This window comes from Leiobunum rupestre, chromosome 1, assembly GCF_980474605.1.
Source record: "Leiobunum rupestre chromosome 1, qqLeiRupe1.1.hap1, whole genome shotgun sequence".
NCBI classification, from domain to species: domain Eukaryota; kingdom Metazoa; phylum Arthropoda; class Arachnida; order Opiliones; family Sclerosomatidae; genus Leiobunum; species Leiobunum rupestre.
In genome coordinates this window covers 38,493,039-38,518,816 of record NC_143384.1, presented here as the reverse complement: position 1 = coordinate 38,518,816, position 25,778 = coordinate 38,493,039, and the positions used below count along the sequence as shown (strand labels likewise).

General features: G+C 35.9%; 1 protein-coding gene and 1 long non-coding RNA gene across 2 annotated transcripts; one reads left to right on the top strand and one right to left on the bottom strand.

Annotated features, from left to right (window-relative positions):
- Positions 1-119: 119 nt before the first annotated feature.
- On the bottom strand, positions 120-5,013 carry LOC149962755 (uncharacterized). The gene is made up of 6 exons (XM_090169738.1): positions 4,574-5,013; positions 2,153-2,211; positions 1,991-2,095; positions 1,872-1,919; positions 1,657-1,701; positions 120-241 (listed from the first exon to the last, which is right to left on the bottom strand). Exons 1-6 carry the CDS (start codon positions 4,722-4,724, stop codon positions 212-214), a joined length of 438 nt encoding a protein of 145 aa, XP_090025864.1. The 5' UTR covers positions 4,725-5,013; the 3' UTR covers positions 120-211.
- A 14,192-nt stretch (positions 5,014-19,205) lies between these two features.
- Positions 19,206-24,197, top strand: LOC149962754 (uncharacterized). Its single transcript, XR_016479989.1, has 5 exons — positions 19,206-19,267; positions 21,124-21,260; positions 22,681-22,719; positions 22,789-22,824; positions 24,132-24,197. It is a non-coding gene; the product is annotated as an uncharacterized LOC149962754 (long non-coding RNA).
- The last annotated feature ends 1,581 nt before the right edge of the window (positions 24,198-25,778 follow it).

Here is a 25,778-nt window from a genome sequence, read left to right as displayed (position 1 = left end):
CCTTGTTTTTCTCCGAAATATATCATTACTCCTGGTTCTTCCATTTTGGTAGTTTTTAAGTTTTTAGGACTGCAATGTATACGAAGCTTTATAGTAGACAAATCTTTAATTAAAACATATTGTTTCTAAATATTTATTTGAACATTTAAATACAATAAAATATACAAATAGAGGCTTAAAAAATGGTTTACAAAATCGACTAAAAACTTCTTTACTTCGGGGCAATTTTAGCGACGCATTTCTGAAATAAAAAAAATGAAAAGGTCAGCGGAAAATTACACTCTGAGTAAGTATGAAGTTCATTAGAAATTTCGTCATTGGATGCTTGCTCGGTGCGTCGTAGTGTTAAGTCGTACCCTCTAAACCTCCATGACAATATTTATCATCACAGATCACGTAACGAAACACCACACGATCCCGCGAAATAATCACGTGATTACCCCATGGGCGTCTTAATGTCACGGCGGACCTAAACGCGTTGCCATGGCAACGAATACACACACACGAGCAAGCTACGAAAAATAGTTGCAATTGGCGCTTAAATAAATCATCCTCCAAGGAAATCGCCAAGAAGTAATATTTCCGAGAGCCAGAACCCACAAGGTATTGTTTATAAAGTGTTTGGGGAAATGATGAAAACTTTTCACCTGTAAACAGAATGTCGTATTTTTGCCAAGCCTTAAGGGGGAAGACTAAAGTGGCCATTGTCTACTTTCGCGCTATTTCAAGCTGAGCTCTTTTAATTTTGAAATTTTAACTTATAACATTAATATTTATGTGTAAAACAGCCTCTTGTATAGTGATAAAATAATTATTTTCCGCGGAACCCCAATTTTGAAAGCCAAAAAGCCAAACCAATAAATTATTTTTAATAATATTATTCATTATTTATAAACAGAACTGCAGAATGATCAATTTATTAATCAAAACATCACAAATAGACTAGATTAGCAAGATTAGAAATTTGTTATTTGGATTTTTAAACAAACCGTTCTTCATAGAAAATATAAAAGAGGAATAACAACTCGAACGATTATCTTCTAGGGATACTTTATACCTTTTAACTTCCGGTAATGTTCTGACTTAAGCCTATGCTATTCCTTTTTATATTTTCTGCGGTTCTAAGAGTTTAATCTCTGCTTTCACGTAGGCGCATACTCTCAATAACAAAACTCCAATAGACCAATGCACATAAGATACGGGAGAAAATACTTCCGCTCGAGTAAGTCCATTAGAGGACGATTTTTAAATACCCCAAGTCTTACCAGATGGCGCCAACAGTCTGTAACGTAGAAATTTTAAAGTTATTAAATATCGCGAAAAATATTTCATTTTTGTGTTACTAAGGTAAAATTTTCACTTAGTTGTAACGTTTGTTCAAAATTTTCACATAAAACGTTGCTTAAAATAGTGTTTGTGTAAAAGATGTTTTGGTAATGAATCCCTAAGAGGTTTAAATTGGCGCCATCTAGTTCGAATTTAAGCATTAAAATCCAACCTCTAAGGGCTCTTAATGTTTTTTCCCTGTACGCAATTTGTGAATCAGTTAATTGTAGCTTTGGTTTATTTTTGACGAACTTTCTAAAGAATAAATATTTTCTAAGGATGTTAATTTTCCTTTAAATTTATCTGGACTTAAATATAATTTATACTAACGTAAAATCTTTTTAACTTCCGTTTCTCCCCTTTAGGAAGAGCTTGCTGAAATGATAAAACTCAAATTTTAGTACAAATTATTAGAATAATACTGCCTGTCCAGCCAGCCAGCCAGCCATCTATTAAACTTAAGTAGCTTCCATTTCGTAAAAACAAGTTGGAAAAGACCACTATAAGTCTTTTTAAAAGGCTTTAAAAGAAATATATATATTTACCTCCTGATCCTTTAACTCCTCCCATTTTTGTACTTTGAAGTCCAAAACCTTGAAAAAATAAAAAAACGTTTTACTGGACCGTAATAAGTTACGAAGGAACGAGCTTTTAATGAACTTACCTGTTTGTGAACAGAGGACTGATTGTCACAAAGTAATTTTCTATATTCCTCTTCGCTCATCGTCGGAGCCACAATCGACCTGGCGTCAGCGTCTAATTGTTTGGCCTAAGATCGAAAAAATTGTTTTGGATTTCGTCTACAGCATTTCGAACCAAGGCCTACCTTGTCTGGCATTTTCCTTTCGCATTTCTTAACTTTGGACTTAATTTTCGGTAACACCGCTGTGGGTATAAAAAAATAAAATATCAGCAAAAATTATCAGCTGGAATAGAAGCGATTTGCCTTCAAAACGAGAGTGCGTGTGAAGGGCTAACCACTTTCAGATGGCCTGTTCACCGATTACGCGTACTCAACACTGATAAAGGAACAGACGCTAAGGATTATGCGGCATCTCATTAGTACAGTCAAAGGTACGGGCTTGTTCACCGATTAAGCTGAGTGACTAGCCCCTCGAGTGCGTGCGAGATGCAAGGGCGTAGTCATGATTTCATTTCGTGTACAAACCCCTTTAATAATAATAATAGTCATAATAATTAGCTGGCACCACCATGCATTGGCCCAAGGCACCACCATTGGACCAAGGCACCTCCATTGACCCAAGGTACCTCCATTGGCCCAAGGCACGTCCATTGACCCAAGGTACCTCCATTGGCCCAAGGCACCTCCATTGACCCAAGGTACCTCCATTGGCCCAAGGCACCTCCATTGATCCAAGGTACCTCCATTGGCCCAAGGCACCTCCATTGGCCCAAGGCACCTCCATTGGCCCAAGTCATCTGCATTGGCCTAAGTCATCTAGCGACTTTTAATGTCACTATTTCAGGTGGCACTTTTTTTACCTTAAACCCCCCAAAACCCTCCCATAAATACGCCCTTGTAAAGAAGTACCTATATTTTTCAACACATGCAGTTCGGGAAAGAGTCATTTCTTAGAGACCCAGCCACCAAATTATAACATATATTTCGTTAGGGTCCAACCACAAACTAAGAACGAATATTTTGTTAGGGTCCAGCCCATAAATTTAGAACGAATGTTTCGTTAGGTTCCATCCCACAAATTTAGAACGAATGTTTCGTTAGGTTCCATCCCACAAATTTAGAACGAATGTTTCGTTAGGTTCCAGCCCACAAATTTAGTACGAATGTTTCCTTGGGTTCCAGCCCACAAATTTAGAACGAATGTTTCGTTAGGTTCCAGCCCATAAATTTAGTACGAATGTTTCCTTGGGTTCAAGCCCACAAATTTAGAACGAATGTTTCGTTAGGTTCCAGCCCACAAATTTAGTACGAATGTTTTCTTAGGTTTCAGCCCACAAATTTAGAACGCATACTTCGTTAGGTTCCAGCCCACAAATTTAAAACGAATATTTCGTTAGGTTCAAGCCCACAAATTTAAAACAAATATTTCGTTAGGGTCCAGCCCACAAATTTAGACCGAATATTTTGTTAGGGAATATTTACGAAACACTAACACCGTAGCGCAGATCATCAAATTACCAAAAGTTATCGTCTAGGCTTTATTATTGCTTTTATAGGCGTTCAATTTTAAAAATGTAGCCTAACAAAAATTTGAAGGGGAATGGCCCCCTACCCCTTATAGGTTCCTTAGTCCTTAAGTCCAACCCGTCGGTTTAGAATCAAAAGTTTATTATTGAACATCCCCTCGATTTAGAATCGAAGGTACTTAAGAGACCAACACGTCTATTTATAATCAAGGGTTCTTTAGAGACCAACACGTCTATTTATAATCAAGGGTTCTTTAGAGACCAACGCGTTGATTTAGAATCAAGAGTTCATTATTGATCCATCCCTCGATTTAGAATCGAAGTTACTTTAGAATCCAAGTCTATCTAGAATCAAGGATTCTTTAGAGACCAACCCGTCAATTTAGAAACAAGACCTCATTATTGAGCAGCCCGTCAATTTAGAAACCAGAGCTCATTATTGAGCAGCCCGTCAATTTAGAAACAAGAGCTCATTATTGAGAAGCCCGTCAATTTAGAAACAAGAGCTCATTATTGAGCAGCCCATCCATTTAGAACCAAGAGCTCATTATTGAGCAACCCGTCAATTTAGAAACAAGAGCTCATTATTGAGCAGCCCGTCCATTTAGAACCAAGAGCTCATTATTGAGCAACCCGTCAATTTAGAAATAAGAGCTTATTATTGAGCAACCCGTCAATTTAGACACAAGAGCTCATTATTGAGCAGCCCGTCAACTTAGAATCAAGAGCTCATTATTGAACAACCCGTCAATTTAGAAACAAGAACTCATTATTGAGCAAACCGTTAATTTAAAATCAAGAGATCATTATTGAGCAACCCGTCAATTGAGAATCAAGGGTGTTTTAGAGACCAGCCCGACTATTTGAAATCGGAAGGTACTTTAGAGAGCAGCCCGTCGGTTTAAGCCAAAATTAGACACCAGTAAACCACGTTAAAAGGAACTACCTATGGACTGCAATGCTCAATTTTTCAACCAGTAAACCACACCCAAAATTTCGAATCAATAATTCTTTAGGGAGAAGCACGTCGCAATAAATCTAAACAATGGATAAAGAAAAAGTCAAAAACGATACTTACAACACCACGTATTAATAATCTTGGTTTCGTAATCACGAATGTCCATTTTCTTGGCTGTGGCCCCGGAACCCGAAATAAACTTACGGGACTCCACGGAGCACAAACACAAGACGATAGCGAGGACTAAAAACGTTGGCAATTTCACATCCATATTGGTGTGGTAACTTTTTCCCTACCAAATTACTCGAAACGAAAATAATACTAAACTAAACCCTTTTTTTTTTTGGTTGATCTACAAAATTCTAAGAACGTAGACTTCTAGCGTCTTCCAGCGGAGCTCAGAATCTCCTCTCCTAATGGACCGACAAACCACCACATTAATCTAGTTTTGTTTCGAGCCCGAGATTTCCGTCGATTGCAAAACACACTCTCCCGCAGATTGGAGTGTACGCGGCCCTATAGCTACTTGAACCGGAGGCTGTTGATAAAATCTGATTGATGAAATGAAGAGTACAACGTCCGGTTTCAGGGGTGCTTTTTGTGTGACAGTTTTAAATGGGGGTAGACGACATTACCGCGATCTCAACGACAAAACCGCGTAACTCGCGACAGACTCGATTCAAAATGCGCTCGCCGAACTCGATAAGATAAATGTGGTATAGCGGTAGAACACGAAAATTAAAAGCTTTAATTTATCAGCGCTTTCAAAGTAATTTCTAAAGGGGTAATTGTTGGTATTGCCCCTAATAAAATAATCTTTCTTGATTGTTCGCTACCGCCCATAGTAAAACAGAAGTAGCTAATATTGAACAAATAAATAAAATAAATAAAATAAAACATGATTTTTGGTACCACCCCTAATAAAACATGATTTTTGGTACCTCCCCTAAAAAAACATGACTTTTGATACCTCACCTAATATAACATGATTTTTTGGTACCTCCCCTAATAAAACATGACTTTTGATACCTCCCCTAATAAAACATGATTTTTCGGTACCTCACCTAATAAAACATGACTTTGGTATTAGCCTAACTGATTATTATATCTGATTATTACCTCACCTAATAAAACATGACTTTTGATACTTCACCTAATAAAACATTACTTTTGATACTTCACCTAATAAAACATGATTTTTTGGTAACGCCCCTAATGAAACATTCTAGTTGGTAACGCTAATAATAAAACAACCTTGATTAATTGTTGGTACTTCAAATAATAAAACTTGATTGTTGAAAACGCCCGTAAAAAACATGATTTGGTAACGCCCCTAATTAAGCATCCTTGTTGGTACCGCCCCAAATTACACATAACTGTTGGTAACGCCCCTTAAATGATAAAATTGTTGGTAGCGCCCCTTATAAAATATAATTGTTAGTACTATCCCTAATGATTGTTGGAACCAGGTATAGATTTCCTTCCGGTGACACTAGAGATATCACGATCTACTGGGTCATTCCTTAAGATTTCGAACAGTGATTTTGACTTAAGCAACCATCGACTTTAATTTTACCCGTTCAATTATTAATTTTGAATTTGACCAATTTTCCAAGGTTTTAGTCAAACCAGGGGCTCGATTCTGAGGCTATCGTTAAGCTAGCGACAAAAATTCTGGCGATAGGCGAAACGACAATTTGTAAGCGACAATTTCTTAACGGGAATGAAATTGGTATTCTAAGACGTGTCTAGTTATGGCAGTGTTATGAGAGAGAGGCTAACGACAGAAATTTTTAGTCACGTGCTATCGCTCTAGCTAGAGCCAATAGCGACGCGTCGTTTTATCAGTTGTTTCGTTTATACTTCATAGCAGCAGACGGTATTAATGTTTTATTCTACAGAAGTTAGGCTTAAGTTGTAAGCCTCGTTTACCACTAGCGCGCGACGACACGTTTCTCTGCTTTGACACAAACATAACGTTTTCACGCGCGTAAAGAAAAATACATTATGATGAAGATTGAAGAAAAAGTGTTCATTGTGAATAATAAACGTACAAAAAATTCCTAGTTGAGTATTTGGTAAATATTTTCATCTTCACCAAAATTCATTGGAACCGATGCTTTTAAAAACATAATCAAATGGTAAAAGTAACTGTTTGTTGTTATTACACCCGAGGGGAATAATTTATTAGTGTTATAATTTACTTGACTATGGTATTTTTAGATATATTAATCTAGTCAGTTAATAATAGTTTTTAAAAACGTCCAGATATATTAAACTACAATTTTTGTTTCTATAGATTTTAGTTAGATATGTCTAGCGGTGAGTGAAATTTTAACAACATTGGTCTTAATCGCAGGAAAAGACCCTATTCTTAATACTTAAAAACAAGTAATTTGGTAACAAATTCTTCTTAATAAATTACTAACACTTTAAGTACTTTAAAGAATAAAAATAGGTAACATTGTAAATGCTCTAAAGAATAGTTAAGATTATAAGTACTTGATAAAAACAAAATAACTAACATTGGAAATGTTCAAAATAATAGTTAAGATTATAAGTACTTGATAAAAACAAAATAACTAACATTGGAAATGTTCAAAAGAATAGTTAAGATTCTAAGTATTTGGTAGAAACAAAAAAAACAAGCATAGTAAATGCTCTAAGGAATAGTTAAGATTCTAAGTGCATTATAGAATAATTAAGATTCTAAGTACATTATAGAATAATTAAGATTCTAAGTACATTATAGAATAATTAAGATTCTAAGTACATTATAGAATAATTAAGATTCTAAGTACATTATAGAATAATTAAGATTCTAAGTACATTATAGAATAATTAAGATTCTAAGTACATTATAGAATAATTAAGATTCTAAGTACATTATAGAATAATTAAGATTCTAAGTACATTATAGAATAATTAAGATTCTAAGTACATTATAGAATAATTAAGATTCTAAGTACATTATAGAATAATTAAGATTCTAAGTACATTATAGAATAATTAAGATTCTAAGTACATTATAGAATAATTAAGATTCTAAGTACATTATAGAATAATTAAGATTCTAAGTACATTATAGAATAATTAAGATTCTAAGTACATTATAGAATAATTAAGATTCTAAGTACATTATAGAATAATTAAGATTCTAAGTACATTATAGAATAATTAAGATTCTAAGTACATTATAGAATAATTAAGATTCTAAGTACATTATAGAATAATTAAGATTCTAAGTACATTATAGAATAATTAAGATTCTAAGTACATTATAGAATAATTAAGATTCTAAGTACATTATAGAATAATTAAGATTCTAAGTACATTATAGAATAATTAAGATTCTAAGTACATTATAGAATAATTAAGACTAAGTACTTTATAGAAATAAAATGGCTAACATTCTAAGTACTTTATAGAAATAAAATGGCTAACATTCTAAGTACTTTATAGAAATAAAATGGCTAACATTCTAAGTACTTTATAGAAATAAAATGGCTAACATTCTAAGTACTTTATAGAAATAAAATGGCTAACATTCTAAGTACTTTATAGAAATAAAATGGCTAACATTCTAAGTACTATATAGAAACAAAATTAGGTAACATCGAGGGATCGGGTATTGCTTTTTTTTTAACAAAATGCAGGATTTTCCTTGAAATATTTTCCTTGAAATATTTTCGAATTAAAGTCTATAGAAAGCAAATGGTAGGATTTTAGATTTATGGATTTTTACCCAAATTTTATACTGGATTTTGGTCAATGTCCGACTCCTCGGCTAACGTTCTAAATAATGCATCAGATAAAAATAATAAAAGTCTTTATGTACTTAATATATTCTACGTACTCTATAATATATCATAAGGTCTAGATATTTCTCAAACTCCAGGGTAGAATTATAGGAACAATTTTTAACAATTCACAGGACAGTCAGTCTTTCTACTTTCCAAATGTGGTTCGAGTGGAATGTCAAGTATACCCAGCGAATGTAGATAGCGCATTTTAACTCCAAGCGACGAAGTGGGGTAGAGTTTGCCAATTTATATTTTTTTGTCGAGAGTAAAAGTAGACGCGAAACGCAGCAGCTGGGGGGGGGGGGGGGGGGGGGGGGTCAACGCTGTTTTTTTTCAGTCAAAGAAGAAGCAAAGAATCCAAGTGTTCTTCGCGCCACTTCAGAAAACGAGAAAGGCTGTTTTCAAACGGGGAACGCTGATTAGATATGAAAACATTTAGGGCTAGTTTGCACTAGAACTAAAGCCGAGAAGGCGAGCGTGAACGCGAAAATTTATTAGGCCTAACCAAGAATGTATTTATTAATTAGGGAGAATGACTAAATTTGAGGTCTAGTTCCCCCTCTCCGTCAAGTAAGGAGAGGGGAACGGAAACACGTGCGTCACAAGACGTACGATTTAAGGAACCAATTAGATATCAAGCCGATTTGATTGCCTTTTAGGAGCAATCCAGTAGGTGAAGTGGATTGAAAGAAACGCTACGTACAAGGCCTAACGGAAAATGTTTTGCGTCGTAGTGTCGTTTTAAGCCTAGTGAAAACTAGCCCTTAATAATCGCGAAACAAACCAAAGCCGCGCATTCCAGGCTAACGACACGACGCCCAGACAAACTGACTGATTGTTGTCTAAAAAAAGTAATTTTGTGGTTCGTGTTTCAAAACTAGATTGCGGATACTTGACCTCTAGTTTTTCTCAACGCGATTTATTTTACAGTCGGCATTTTAAGCACTAAGCGTTAGACTGTAAGCGTTTGAACTAAGGCCTAGCAAAGTTTCGTGAAATCCTACACTTTCGTATGAGAACTTGTAATGTATTTTTTTACGCGCTTAAGAACTTTGTGCACGTGCCAAAGTTGATACATGGGCCAATAAAAGATTTCATTTAGGAACGGTCTCGCCCCTCTCTTGGTTGAAGGGGGGGGGGGGAGGTGAGTCGGTTTTAAGATGAAACTTCCGGTGCTCTTTCCCGGTTGAGTGTAGGGACATCTATCGGCAGCCTTCAGCATGGGATAATTAAAAAAATCAAATAGACGCTTCAATAAAACATCTTCAAGGAAATCGCCAAGAAGTAATATTTCCGAGAACCAGGCCCTGTAAGTTACTGTTTATATAGTGCTTGTTGAAATAATGGAAACTTTTCACCGCAATAAGTGTTTTCTTTTAACCAGGTAGATTTTTTTGACATATTAAGGCTTAACCAAAATGCGCCGTGCTATTTACAGGTGAAAAGCATAGAAATCGGATAACAAACTAGAACGATTTTTGAAATTTTGTCGCATGGACCGATTAGAGCTTTTAAAGAACCTTGCGTTTGGCCCATTCTTAAAATTGAAGAATGGCTCAAAATGGCGTAATTAAATCGTGTAAGAGTAAATACACAAAAGAAAACATATCTGTTCACAGGTTAGTGTTAGAAATAGTTTTATTTTTACCATAATATCCAATCGCTAATAACGCACTAGAAAACGCGTTTTTTTAAATAAAAAATGAAGAATGGTTCAAAATTGCGTAATTAAATATTTTAGGAGTAAGTACTCAAACAAAAACATATCTTTTCACAGGTTACTGTTATAAATAGTTGTTTTACGCGCAATGGTTATGGGGGAAACCGGTGCACAGTAATGGTGTATTTCGAATATCTACGTTAGTATTGTATGTATGGCTATAAACCCAATTTAAAACATTAGGGCCCGGCTATTTCCTACAAAAAATGTTCTATAAACATTTTACATATGAGCAATCGTTGTGTCGTATTCGCGGTTTCAAGGTTGTACCCGAAACGCGTCTTACAATTTTGCGCCTTCGTTGTCGTAGCAAAGACAGTTTCTGTAAACAAAAGTACATCTAATTTTAACAGAAGTAAACTGAAAACCTACTATAAACTAAGTATTTTAAATAATTAGGCCTATGCGACCAATGTAAAATTCCCAAACAAACAGAGAAGAAAAGTTTAACTTTTGGATATGAGCTAGCTAGGTAACATATAATTACTTAACATTAGCTTACAAGAGTGACAGAATTAGATAGCAAAGGCTAAGCCTAAGCCTTCCTAACTAGCCCTAAATACAGTAAACTATTTTTTTTAATAATAAAGATAAGTTACAACAATTATTCAATAGATAATCTATCATCTCGGAAAATAACAAGGAAATGCTGAATTTACCTTTCGAAAAATATGAATCCGAAAACTACATTCTGGATAGTTTCAGCCTTCTCTCGCTTTGTACTTGTGGAAAAGACCACTAATGAATCAACAACACCGGTAAATGGTTATTTGCATCAATGCCTACGTTATTCACCAAGTAGACCTGGTCACTAGACAAAATAAGCTTCGTGCGCGCGGCATAGAGGGTGTTACTGTCGTTTTAGCCAAGAATCTAATCGGTGTGCTGCCAGCCATTCGATTAAGCGTTCTAGTTTTTTATCCGATTTCTATGGTGAAAAGTTACCATTATTTCAACAAACACTATATAAACAGAAATTTGCAGGTCCTGGCTCTCGGATATATTATATTAGTAGATAAATTTTACGATTTTAATCGATAGATCCGGATACTAACAATTTATTTTATAGTGGGACGTTAACATGTTATCGCATGTTATTTTTCGAAAATATCTTGCCGCGGAAGAAATATTTTATAAGGGACCGAAATGAGTGTAGGTGCCACGATCTTCCGAGGTAGCGCCTATGACCTAGCGTCTGCAATTATCAGATTAGAGAAAAAGGCCTAAATCTGGGTTTAGAATTTTATCTGTTTTACCATGCACGAAACACAGAACCGTGTCAATTTATAATAAAATTCAAATCTGAACATTTTATAGTTCATCCAAACAAGTAATCAAAGATTCGAAATCACTGCATCGCGCATAGTCAATTGCGTTTTCCCACTTCCTACCGGGAAACATTACCATGGAAACCAACTATAGATAAGACCACATCCAACTTTGATGATGCGCTGACAGTTGGCCGTGATAGGATAATACAACGACCGATGGAGGCCGAGTTTTCGGAGGTCACGTGCCGGAAGTGGGTAAACGCTTCGTTAGAAAACCATCAATCAGAAAGCTCTCAGAATTCGTATCTAGGATACGCAGTTCTATATTATCTTTGTTGAAATTTACTCGACATTTCTGACAAAGAATATAGAATATATAACATAAATAGGTTTTTCAGCCAATCATGTTGATCTTTGAAGACAAGAGACCAAACATTTCTACTAGATAGAGCTATTTCATTCCTAGGTTGTAAATATATTAATTGGTTCGCGGAATCTTGTACTTAATTACTTCGGCGATTTGAACATAAAAATTAAAATTAAATCAAAAACCAGTAAAGTAGGATGAAAGTACCTATTTTTATCCTTGATCAAAAAGCAATTTCAATTAATTAAAGCAAATTATGGCTGTATTTATAGGTACTCCTGGCAGTGATTCGAGCGTTTGTAAATTGGTCAATAACATAAATTACAGCATTTATAAATTGGTCAATAACGTAAATTACAGCAATTATAAATTGGTCAATAACATAAATTACAGCAATTATAAATTGGTCAATAACGTAAATTACAGCAATTATAAATTGGTCAATAACATAAATTACAGCAATTATAAATTGGTCAATAACGTAAATTACAGCAATTATAAATTGGTCAATAACATAAATTACAGCAATTATAAATTGATCAATAACATAAATTATAGCAATTATAAATTGGTCAATAACATAAATTACAGCAATTATAAATTGATCAATAACATAAATTACAGCAATTATAAATTGGTCCATAACATAAATTACAGCAATTATAAATTGGTGAATAACATAAATTACAGCAATTATAAATTGGTCAATAACATAAATTACAGCAATTATAAATTGGTCAATAACATAAATTACAGAAATTACAAATTGGTCAATAACGTAAATTACAGAAATTATAAATTGTTTCCATATTTAATTAAAAAGTCTTTTTCTAAATGAATAATATTTTTTTATGGTGTTAGCTAGCCCACATATATTTTTTAAATATTACTATATTAGATATACAGATTCCAGATATGTCTTTGCATTAAAAAACTTGCTTTAATATTAACGAAAATTATATGCAAATATACTTGGTGATTTATTGAACTGGAATCAGCCGTGTCGAAACTAAATAATACTTTTTTTAAACTGGAATCAAAAGCGGTTGGGTGATATATTTTTAATGTTTAAGTTTATTCTATCCAAATTATTTCATTTAAGCAGAACTAGATTGAAGAAATGATAACCGTTTGATCCATACTAGGAAAGTGCATCCAGTCATGGGGTCGAAATCGAAATTAAGAGCGAAAATTGATTATTTAAACTAGCAGAATTAAACTCGTTGTGTCTGGCTTGGCCAATCTATAGCTTAGCACGTGCCTCGAGAAAACGATATATATTTTCATGCTGGGGCGTAGCAAAGCGTTTATTTGTGTAAACAGAGCTGGAAATTAAAACGCAAGAAGGTGCAGTAGGAACATTTTGCAGATCGAAAACCGAACAGATAATCCACGTCAACATTGAATATTAGCATAAACCTATCATAAGGTGCCCATAAGTAAAGGTCTACCACAGTGGCCCATGATAACGGCGTTGTCCTGGAGAGAAGAAAATGGACGTGCGACGATAGGGCAGTAGCGACATCTTCTTTTTCAAAATTTCTATATCTAAAATATGATTTTACTTGGTAGAGCCATTGCCCCTGGATTAAGAGAAGGCATAGAAATCGTTTTTCTACAGCGGGCGGCCAAAATGTTTTACACGCTCGCGAAACACTCCGTAGAGGGCGCGATTTCCAACCTTTATATCGAGACGATCAAGGCGGGAATTTTAAATATTCTCGCATAAGTCAAATAATTCCCTTAAGCAATAGCAGCCGATCTTTCGCTGTCAGCCTGACTTGATGACGTCAAAATGGAAAAATCTAGGGCCATCTTTTGGCCAACAGAGGCATAAAACTAAAACTTTGATTTTGCCAGTTTCAAAAATTCAACACCTGCCCATTTCTAGGCCTTCTCTTAATCCAGGGGACAATGGTACAGCAGCCACGCTCGGGTTGCTAAATGCCACACAGAACGCGTCTAAATCTCAAATTTGAAAAATAAATACCTTCAGAAACACAACTCCTATTTCTAATAGCCAGTTTTAGGTTCCGATGAATAACGTTATTTAATAGTGTGTCAATTTTAAGTTTTAAAGCGATTAAATTGCGAATAAGCCTTGGTTACGAAGCTAAGGACTCGCGGCGGATATTTCTCCCGCGTCCGCGTGGTTCTAAGTTCAAATACGTTAACGTGCGGTTTGTGCGCATTCATAATGATATTTCGCGAAATGTACTTCAGAAAGGCTTTGGGAAAAATCCAGCTTTTTTAAAAAAAATCCAGACCAGTGGTTTTAAGCGGCTATAACTGGTCTTTTCCGGATATAACCGGCTAAAATATAAACAGTACCTTTTACTTCTGTAAGTAGAAATTGTCTGCAGTTATTGTCGTAAATAAGAAACTAAACAAATAAAGCGAAATAACTATATAAAATAACTGAATTATTTTGATTTCCTCGGGAAATTCCCCCTAGTTTTTTTGTATGACAGAAGCGAGGCAGCGAACTTTGGAACTTTAAACCTACCGAAAAACTGGTAAAAGTAAACCGGTTTCTAAATATGAAACCAAAAATAAACTAAATTTCTAAATAAAAACTATTAATTTACTAAAATTTTTAAATTTTTTTTAAAAAAGCCACAAAAATCTGGATTTTTTCAAGGGGCTATATCCGGATTTAACCAGGTGGCTATAACCGGTATGGCTGGCTGGTTCTATGCCTACCCTTTATGGGGACCTTATTATTAGTTATAAAAATTTGCAATGACAGAAATGAACACGTACCAAATCAACTTTAAAAATGTCTAATATTTAGATTATTGTTTCCTTAACCATGTCACTGCAGCCACATAAAGGTAGTTTACAATTAAAATAGATCCCTATACATAGTTTGCATACCTACGTCATCAATAACGCAGTTCCAAGTATAGATAGATATATGCACCAAGAATAAATATATGAACAAAGAATAAATATATGCACCAAGAATAAATATATGCACCAAGAATAAATATATGCACCAAGAATAAATATATGCACCAAGAATAAATATATGCACCAAGAATAAATATATGCACCAAGAATAAATATATGCACCAAGAATAAATATATGCACCAAGAATAAATATATGCACCAAGAATAAATATATGCACCAAGAATAAATATATGCACCAAGAATAAATATATGCACCAAGAATAAATATATGCACCAAGAATAAATATGTAACATTTGCAATTTGAGCAAGAATGAACCGTACAATAACGCCATTTTGCTGGTGTAGATTTCTGACTAATACGCGAGGGTTAACAGTTTCAATCGTCTGTTTGCGGATTTCAATTATTTTTAAATGATTAAGAATTTAGTTACACGTTAAATATGGTTACCTGCCTTGTTACAGGGGCGGATCCATAGGGGGGTGATGGGGGCGATCACCCCCCCTTAGAATACTTGAAGTTATTGAAATATATTTATAGAGACTAGAGTATACTAGACTTTCTAGTTGTAGAAAATGAGAGCTCCACGTTACATTTTCACGCTCCATATAGGCTTCGAGCTTAGAAACGTTAGCGCCATCTACTTTAATACCTGCCAACTAAATTTGTGAAGAAATAGCAGACGACTTTTGAATGCCCGTGATCGCCCCTCCTTACTTGATGGCCTGGATCCGCTCCTGCCTTGTTAAAAATTGTTCGATTAGTTCAATTAGAAAGAGAGACCGAATATTGTCATTTTAATAGATACCTAATTTGATAAACTTTGCCAACCTCTTTTCGTAGATATTCCTGTCGTCATTTGCTATTTATTTAAATAACCCGGGTTTAATATCTTATTTGGTTTGCTTAAGGCCCATAACGGTATTATTTTAAAACTTTAAAGCGTATAAATCTAATTTTCGTCAGTTTTGTCGCTTCAATGAGATAACCAACAAAATGGATACCTATTTAGTAGCTATCAAAATTATCTCTGCATAACAGCTGAAAGTTCAACCGAGTCAAAAATCTGTAATTGTAGCTCGATTACAGTCTCAATTTTTTTTAAATCTCAACTGTAATTCCTGACAATTCCGTCTCCTTTGCAGTTTATGTTTTGGACTGTAATTAGACTGTACTCCATTGCAGTTAATAGGCGCTTAAATAAAACAACTTCCCATAAATTGCCAAGAAGTAATATTTCCGACCGCCAGGACTCGTAAGTTATTATTTATATAGTGCTTGTTGAAATATTAGAAAGCTGGAAACTTTCTCGAACGTAACATCGGTTTTTTTCTAAGCCTTAACATGCCGAAAAAGTTACCGGGTTAAAAGGAAACACTTGTTGCATACCGTACTGCAAAAGTAATATGTTTCGTTCTAAAGGAATGAGTTTTCATCTTTTTCCAAAAGATAATTTTATACGAAATGAATTAACTCTGCCTCCATGAGAAGCTTTAAAATTGACCGGTATTATAAAAATATTACATATAATTTTAATTATCTATACCATAAGAGCATGATAATAATAATAATATTATCTTCTTATACTTAGTTTTAGTAACATTATATATTTTACCTTAAAGTATATTATCGAAAATTAACATTATTATTATATTTTACCTTAAAGTATATTATCGAAAATTAACATTAGTATGTTCCTTATACACGTGAGCCGACGCGTTTCTTATCTGACGCAAAATTCTCATGAGGGCAAAAACGCGTCTCCAATTGGCTTAAATATGACTTTTTGGCTAGCCATACAAACCGTTTAACCGACCGACCGACCGGAAATAGCTCCTTCCCAGATGAATTTGGAGAGGGGAGTAGAAACCTAGTATCTTTTATTGAAGCGTCCATTTCAGCAGCCATATAATAGCCCAATTGCAGCAAATATACAGCCATAAATTTTTGTAAGGGTAGCCTTTTCACAACTATTTAAAAAAGAAACCTATCTAAATTGTAATGTTAGTATGACTGCTAAAAATTAACGTTGTTTACACTAATTTGTTTTATTTGTAATTAATTTTGAGAGAATAAAATACAAAATTTACAAACGTACCAGTCTTATACTAAATGAGGTTCAATAATTCCACCATCGTACGCGATACTGCATATGTTGAAATGAGCCACGGACCATAGCTGGAGTCACGAGTCGAAACGCTGCAGTAATTATCTGGCGCAAGCAGGGGCGTAGGAACCGGGAGGGGCAGGGGGGCAATTCCCCTCCCTAGAATTTTGCTGGGAGGGGCAACTAATGTTATTGCCCCCTCCAACCTTTGGTCAGTTGAGATCTTCAAAAGACTCAAATTATCATTTTAAAAGCATATACAGTTTATAGAACGTCAACTCTGTTTAAATTTCAGTCTTTTCCCGCCAATTTACATAGTAGTAACAAGTACACATGCACTCGGAGAAGCTACACTCCATTAAAAATTAAAAACCATTCTCCAGACCCCTTTTCGTTTAACTTTGCCCCCTCCAACTTCTAGAACGTTCCTACGCCCCTGGGCTCAAGTCTTTTCGCTAGTGACTGGCGTCTTTTAAAATTCCTACTTCACGAATCCGCGCTGGGAAAAGTCCGGCGGTGTCAAATCTGGTGACCTAGGAGACCATCACACTGGGCCGTTCCTTCCAATCCAACGCTAAGGAGTTGTACCACACCTCTTTGCTGGCGAGGAGGCGTCATGCTGGAACCAAAGGTGCAGCATTTCGATCAAAGGTACATGTTCCAACGATTCTGCAACTTCATTCTGTAGGAAGGCCAAGTTGTTCTCCCCATTAAACCTATTCGGTAGAAAAAAATGGTCGAATAACGCGATCTCCTAGTAGACCAGCTCAGACGTTAAAGCGAAATTGGACCTGATTGTGGTGAGGAAATCCCCAGTGCGGATTTTCATACCTCCACATGCCGTCTATGGAGAATGAGCACTCATCGGACACGAAGAGCAAACGGAGGAAATTTCCATTTGCATCAGCCATGGCACTGAACCAGGTGCCAAAGTCCAATCTAAGTCGCCTATCACCATCGTGAAGTGCTTTGTGGAGCGTGGCGTGGAATGTATTAAAGTTATGATGGTCAAGGACACTCCCGACTTAATTACTGAAGTACGTTGAGACAACGATATTCATATCGGTGACTGCGCTGTTTAAATACTTAAAAGGAAACCTACATTTAAATGAAGTGCAAATGCATAAAAAAGCTTTGGGAAATTCAGTTGGCATAAATTAGACATTTTTGTGACTTCTTACCGAGGGGTAAGACAGTCTCAGATAATCTGTACACCGAGTTCGTGAATTTAGCACTGTTAAAGGTACATACTTTCAAGAGTTCGCGAGTTCCATTTAGCACTGTCAAAGGTACGACAGTGTACACCCAGTTCGCAGAGTGTCTTACCCCTCGCTTCTTACAACCTCCTTTTTAAAATTTTGTAACACTTTCGAAAATTGTTTTTTTATCTCGAAATTAATTACCAATAAAACCAATTAGTTTAAAAAACGTTCATTTCTAGCAGTCATACTAAAATTACAATTGAAATTAGTAGTAAAAAGGCTATGGCCACCTACTACCATATTGTTATTTTTCATGTTATCTCAATGACAAATTGACCTATTCCGACCAAACCAATTTCATTTCAGGTTTTCGAGTATGTTCTACAATTAACTTGTTCATCGACAGAACGTTGTGTTTTTGCTAAAAAAAGAGCTATATTGTTAAAAGGAAACGGTCTTGTTGAATACCGTACTTGTAAGTGAAAAGTTTCCATTATTTCAACAAACAATATATAAACAGTGTCTCGTAATTGATGATGATTTATTCGAAGTGTCTATTTGGGATATTTTTTTAAAAAATGGCAGTTATTCTTCCAAATTAAAATAAAAAAAATGCCCGGTACCTTATTCAGAAATACAAAATACTATTATGAGGCACATAGAAAACATGTCCCAGAAATATTATCAAAGAAGCACAGGAATATTGGAAAATAAAATTGCCAGGGATAACCTAGAAAAAACAGGGAGTTTAGAAAATACATTTTTGTTCGAGCCCCAAAAACAAAAAATAATATCTTTACAAAGTATTGATCTTAACCTTGAAAAAGATGAACTTTAAAATTTGTGTTTGTTTTTAATTTGTAATTCACAAAAAAAAAGGATTTTTTTAAGTATGGTCAACTTTCCAAAATAAGCGAAAATAAAATAATAAGGTCCACATTAAATGTATAGCGATTAAAACTTCATTTAAGCGTCCTTGAGAAGAGGTAAATAACTGTACACAGCGGTTTCAATGAAATCATTATAAAAATTTCCATAAAATCCGCTTATAGAATTAACTATATTAAGAAAAGGCCTAAGCTACCTTCGAGGTAACAATTTAATAAATATGATATTGAATATAAAACAACGTAGGTATTTTTCCGTTCAATTTAATTTCTTAAACAATGGGACAAAATTTTGCGTCTTATAATTGTTATTTGTTCATGTGGAACTGTATTTTGATACCCATATCGTATAAAAGGCGCATCCCCGTAAAATGAGCTCAAAAGCGGCTAGAATTTTTGCGTCCTCCGGCTGGTAATTTACGAACCAAGGCTTAACTATGTTTTACTATAAAATCGGATTTTTGGTAGCGTTAACGCTGACGTTAACGACGCATTACGTCCAAGCCGATAAGATGTTGGACGATATTAACTCAATGTTATGTTGTAAGTATTTCATAAATCAATCGAAATCAAGTATCTTCAAATATTCATTTTCTTTGACTTCCGATGTTGTAATCGTGGAAAATGTAATGTAATATCGAGGTAGAGATGTGATAACAAACGATAATTATCGTACGGGTTGGCACACCGTAAAAATAAAACCCACGGTTGATGTATAGCTTACAGCTTTGCCGGGCCCTGAACATCAAATTATATTACCAAGACCAGAAAATTATCGATTTCAGATACTACTTTTTATCGTACGGTTGAATAATGGCAGTAAATTTAAATTTTGTAGGAATGTTGGCGTTAAATTTGAAGATAATAAAATTAATAAATTGAAAACAAAAACCTAATATTCATAGTTCTAATTTACAATAAAATATATATAGTGCTCTCTAGTATGCCCTGGAAATTATCGACGTGCACCGTAATTATCGAACGTCTGGCAACGTTTCTTATTTTTGATAAAAGCCTCACCTAAAATTTATGTTTTCAAAATCTCTTCCTTTTTCCGTCTGTCTGTCCCGGCAGATGGCGGTAGCGCTGCACTATAAATCGAGAGTTGTACCAGGTTGGATGATTTCAAAAGCGACGTATGTCCCAAAAGTACGTTAGCCCTACCTTGGGTCTCACCATCGACTTCAAATTGGAAGCGTTCTCTTTGGTCTATGGGCTTCATGGTCTGGGCGCGATTTTCTCTCTTCTCTTTAGTCGCCATTTCATCTGCTAAAATGGCCACAGGTAGATAAGCAGAGATTTTATCGGTTTACTCTACTTACACCTCCTTTTCAGAAGGAGTAAAAAGAGTTGCCCTAAAATCCTGGAACTGTTTATGGTGCAGAGTAATTATCAGCCCCGGCGAATAGTTCGTTTTAGGGTTAAAAGAGTACACCTTTAGTCCGAGAACAGGCGAAAAGTATTCACCTATACTGTTTACATCATTCAAAATTAGTTGTACCAGGATAACTATACGTGTTTCTTGGACGAATAATTACTGAACCCGATCACCCGAGACCAAATGGCGCGCTTGATGCTTTTACGGAAGCGCCGATTGTAGCGCCGTAGTGTCAAGTATGGGAATGATTTATTTCCAAATACTAAACACGTGCCCAATATTAGCGGACGACGTTAGGCCTAGCGTTCATAGCTCGTCACTGTGTCCAAGCTTACACCTTTAATTCCATTTAGACTAGACATTTTTAAATTGATAATCTATTTAAACCTTCACACAAACTATATACGCAAAGACATTAAAGCGAACTTCTTATTTAAATTAATTAAATCATTACCCTTTCATTTTTATTCCAATACCATTATTACTGAATAATCTAAAGCCTATTAAAATTCCAAAAGCCTCACTTCTATTACAAACAGCAGAGCAGACGACGGACTGCGGGTCGTAAGACATTTAACGCACGTGTTTTGTATTGGGATAGAAATATTTCGCGATTCTCTCGGTAGGAGCGCTGACGGGCGATGCAAATTGTGGAACCGGGGATTTTGCTTAGGTTTGAGATTTAGACGTGTTTTGTGTGCAATTTATCAACCCGAGCGTGTCTGCTCTACCAAGTAAGATAATATTTTAGATGTAGAAATTTCGAAAAAGAAGATGTCGCTACTGCCCTATCGTCGTAGGTTCATTTTCTTCTCTACAGGACAACGCCGTTACTATGGTAGACCTTAACTTATGGGGACCTTATGATAGGCTTATGATATAATGTAAAGCATCCTCTCGAGATTCCTTGTTTTAGAAATTTGCTGGTCAAACTAATTGTCCTTTAAAAGTGGCATATTATCAACGCCTGTGAAGTAAATTCAATTATGCTCTAATGAATATTTGTGAATGTGCTTTTCAGCTGGAGACGCCGGCAAAATAAGCAAGGTGCAGAGTTGCATCGCGGCGGGTGGCGATGCGGTGAACAAAGTCTACTCGGGCTGCATGGAGGAAGCCGGAGGGATGGACACACTCTGCGAAGGGGACAACTTCTCCAAAGTAAGTAGTCGCCTATAGGAGCACCAAACATAAGGAGAACGCAGCTAGCCTTAAAACACGCGAACGCAGTGTTGTGTACAAATATCATTGGACGAGCCTTTACGCTGAACGTTTTAAGGAAAGGGGGAAAGACAATTTCCGAATTTTCCCCTTCCGACGGCAGCAGGCGCTAAAGCGTCTAACCTATGAAAACTGTACACGAGAAAATCCACGACTTTTGACGGGTTGCGTTCTCCTTGCAAGGGGTGCTGTGTTTGTTGCTCCTATAGGCGCTTCCTTATTCAGTGGTTTAAATACAGGCAGAAATCCATACCTGTACTTGGAATGCTTATCCTGGCGTATCGCGTATGCTAAGATCACTCTGACGGCGTTGGCCCCGCCTATGAGAGAAAAAATCCCCTTTGCACGCGCTCCCCTCTCACGTTGTTGTTTGTTAAGTTAACATAGTGACGTCAAAAGAAACCGTCAACCACATCGAGAAGAAAATCTGCCGCGAAAAGCATTCCAAGCAGAGGTATGGATTCCTGCTATAGTGTGTAGTCCGCCGAAAATGTGTGGGTATTTTAGGAACGGCTTTCAGACAGGGAACTGAGTCAGGTTCGATTCCAACTTGTGGCACTGGGTGAAAACTCGGAACAAATCCTTTTGCGTTGAGATTGCAAGTTCACTCCCCACTGGTTTATTGGTTTTCCCCCCGAGTTCTTCGGTTTCCCCTTCCATAAAAATTTGTAGAGGTTAACGGTAATAGTGAGATTAGGGAGCTGTTGACTCACGTGGCATGAAGGGCTTGCCACCACCCTCCTACGCGTTGTAGCCCGGTCCAAAGTCGCTTGATGACTTAGGTCTAAAATGGTGCCTAGCTGATTTTTATTATTTTACTTATCGTGATATCTGTACACGATTAATTGTAGCTGCTTAATCCCTCTTTTATTAATAATATTTACAGAGATTTAATTAACCGCGTGAAACAAGAATTTAGAGGCAATCACTAAATCAAGTGTTAAAGGGACTAGAAACTATCGAAATATTTTCTGCTAACACGGACTAAGACTTGTTTTTAACGTAACTAGCGCCAATCATTTGAACTTCTGTTAAACCTGGTGGCAGTAATGTGGAATTAGGTGGTCAATATGGAAGCTCGTACCCCCTTTAAGCAAATATTATAAATAATTATAATAATATTATAATAATAATTTATTAGTTAATATAGTTCATTTCACACATACTTAGAGGCGCTGCAGTCGATTTTTCCCAACCTCGCGAAAGTTGAACAGTTTGATAGTAAAGCAAACGCGCTTACGATTTAGGCCAATCTAGTACTTCTAGATTCTTAGTCCCAGAGTTCTGTATTCTTGTTCTAACGATAGCATTTGATCAATTAAAAATTTTATAATTTAAACTAAATAAATTTATTTTATAGATGAAAGCTTGTTTTGGCCGTAGAAAAATGGAAATAATTGTAAGATTAATTAAATTGGGTTTTAATGAATTATAAATTTAAATATTTAATTTTAAATAAAAATTTCAGAGGAGTAAAGATGCCAGGAAAGCTATGGGAATCAAGGTAAGTTACGTTTAAAACCTAATTTAATTAACATTAGTCCATGTATATATCTTTTTACGGGAAAATACTTATTTTTAATTTCCGAAGTCTTACTAGATGGCGCCAACATTCTGATAAATTTTAGATTATCTAAAAACTACGGTGCAGTTTTACTGAGTTTAACTTTTTGTTTATAGACGGTTCCGTAACAAATCAGAAAATATTAATTCCAAAATGGAGTGAGAATTAAAATCGAAATGCCAAGAGCTTCGCTCTAAATGTTTGGTTTTCTGTGAACGATTTGTGAATCTAACTATTAAAGGGCCACAACAAGGGCCAATCTGCCCTATTTCCTTAAACTAGCCGACTTGACCTGACGCCTCGACGACAATCGGGTTTTCGAAATCGAGGTTTTTGGCGGATCTTGTCGGGTTTAATTTTATAATTGTTTTCAAGCTTTTGTTTTTAAACGGGTCGTGTCGGGTCGGTCTTTTTACATAAAACTGACCGGTCGGGTCGGGCTTTTTATATATTAGTGATCGGGCGTCGAAGTTTCTATTTTATTCGCAACAGCAAATCTCTACATACAGACAACGAATCATTATCACGTGTTAATCATACTCTTGGAACGTTCACTAATTTTTAACGGTTCTCAAAGAGCTCCAAGCGCCATCTAGAGTTGGGTTTTCAAAATAAATCATTTTGGCGGCCTGGGTCGGGTCGGGTTTTCAAAATAAATAATTTTGGAGGGCCGGGTCGGCTCGGGTCGGGTTTTCAAAATAACTAATTTTGAAGGGCCGGGTCGGGTCGAGTTTCAATTTTGTATTTTTTAGTCGGGTCGGGATTTAAAACTAGCTTGTCCGACTCATCTCTGCGCAGGACACTAGTAAAATTTAAACGCCGTTGTGGCCCTTTAATAAATAAATGTATTTACCACCAAATATAATATAGAACTGCGTATCCTAGATACGAATTCATCGGTCGCTGCCATAGTCCTATCACGGCCAACTTTGATGACGCTCTGTTGCGTGATCAGCCAGTCATCAAATTTGGCGGTGTTCTTATCTATAATTGGTCACCATGGTAACTATGGAGCTTAATTTTTCGAAGCTACGGCAGGAAATGGGTAAACGCTATTGACTACGCGCGAGGCAGTCATTTCGAATCAAGGGTACGAGGTTCATATTATCTTTGTTGCCACTCAGCCAAATTTATAAGCTTTTATCATTGGCGAGAGCTTACAAATTTGGTGACAATGAATAAAATTAAAAATTAATTCAAATTAATTAAATAATTCAAAATTAAAACCTTATAACCTTTTATTTCAGAACTGTATCAAATCGTAACACCTCAAAAACTATGGAAGGGTTTCCAGTGTTGTACTCGAAAAGCATATTGTATATTAAAATGTTTGTTTAAAAAATAAAATAAAAAACAATTTGAGAAGAGTAAATTCTATGCGTGACTCACTGCAAAAAAAGTACAATAACACCATGAATATATCTAGCTATGAATATCCAACCCTACGATATAGCCCTTCTATCATGTCGATTTGATTTGGGTGGCAACTTTCGAGACCAGTGACGCGTTTTAAGCCAATCAGGAGACTGAAGGAAATGACGGCATGCTCCTCACTCGGTCGGAGCAGATGTGATTGATCACGTGACTAGATAAGCCCAACCCAAATTTTAGCGGGAGGTTAGAGAGGCTATTGCTATTGTATATTCATAGCTAGATATATTCATGATAACACCTTATTCACTTTTCAGAAGCATACACAGAGTTGGGCAAAACTCGGAGTGCATTTGAACGAGTGGTTTTCACCCCACACCTTTCTCACTCCACTCCCTAACAAAAAATTACAGTGGGGTTTTCCCTTTTTCGTCACTCGGCTCGCACGTTCGCGTGAAAAGAGTGAAGTTAGTCGAGGTCAGCACTTTCACTCTTATCGATTTTCAAGACTATTAAAGGAAGGCGGGAAATTGAAATTGAAATTTAATTTATTTACTTTACTGGGGAGCGTGGCGCCATCTATTAACGACAAAGGAGGCTAAAATCTTTGGCTTAAATTTTAAGTTTCCCACCAAGAATAAGAGTGAAATTGGTGACCTTGACTAATTGCACTCTTGGGGGAAGAGTGCCCCCAGTGAGTGTTGAAATGCGAGAGTGGCAAAGAGTGAAGATTTTTATTTAGCTACACTCTCACTCTTGAGTGAGACTGAATTTCTAAATATCACTAGCGATTTTGCCCATGTCTGCTTATAAAACGGTATTTAGTTAATCAAAGATTTTTTTACAATATATTTCAGTAAATTGTCGTTTGCTAAACGAACTGTATATAGGCCTCGTCTGAAAAGGGTATAATCGTAAGTTTATAATACACTAACTCCCTATAAATTAGAATCCGCCATAGATAAAAAATCCGAACCGCTATACGTGGCTCCCTGCGGCGACTTTTTGCACTATCTTTTTAGCTTCTTCAACTTCCGTCTCCATGGATACGAGACGAACCGAAGCGCGCGAAGTTAGCACGTGGAACGGAGCTAGCCCTAACGACGCTTGATTTAAAGCAAGTGTCGGCTCTGGCTGAAGTAGCTCTTTTTTCAACAGATGTCGATAGCGTCGAAATCAAAACCAGGTGCTGAAGCTACATTTTGACCCAAAAGGCGGGACATAAAAGTATGCTTCGCGTTGATTGGCTCGTTTGTAAATTTGTCAATAACTTCAATTATAGTAATTGTTTACAATATATTTTATATGGGATATATAATTTTGGTTAAAGTTCACTAAGTAGAGTAAAAGTGGTCTAAATATAATACTATATAAAGGCTCTCTGACGACGTTATTGTTTCGCTATTTTGAATTTTAGCTTCAGTTCCCATTAATAGATGGCTCCACGCTCTCCACGAAAGTCATTTTTTTTCCGAAGATTCGGATAGATTCAACGCCATCTCTAATAACAGGGGCCTATTCAT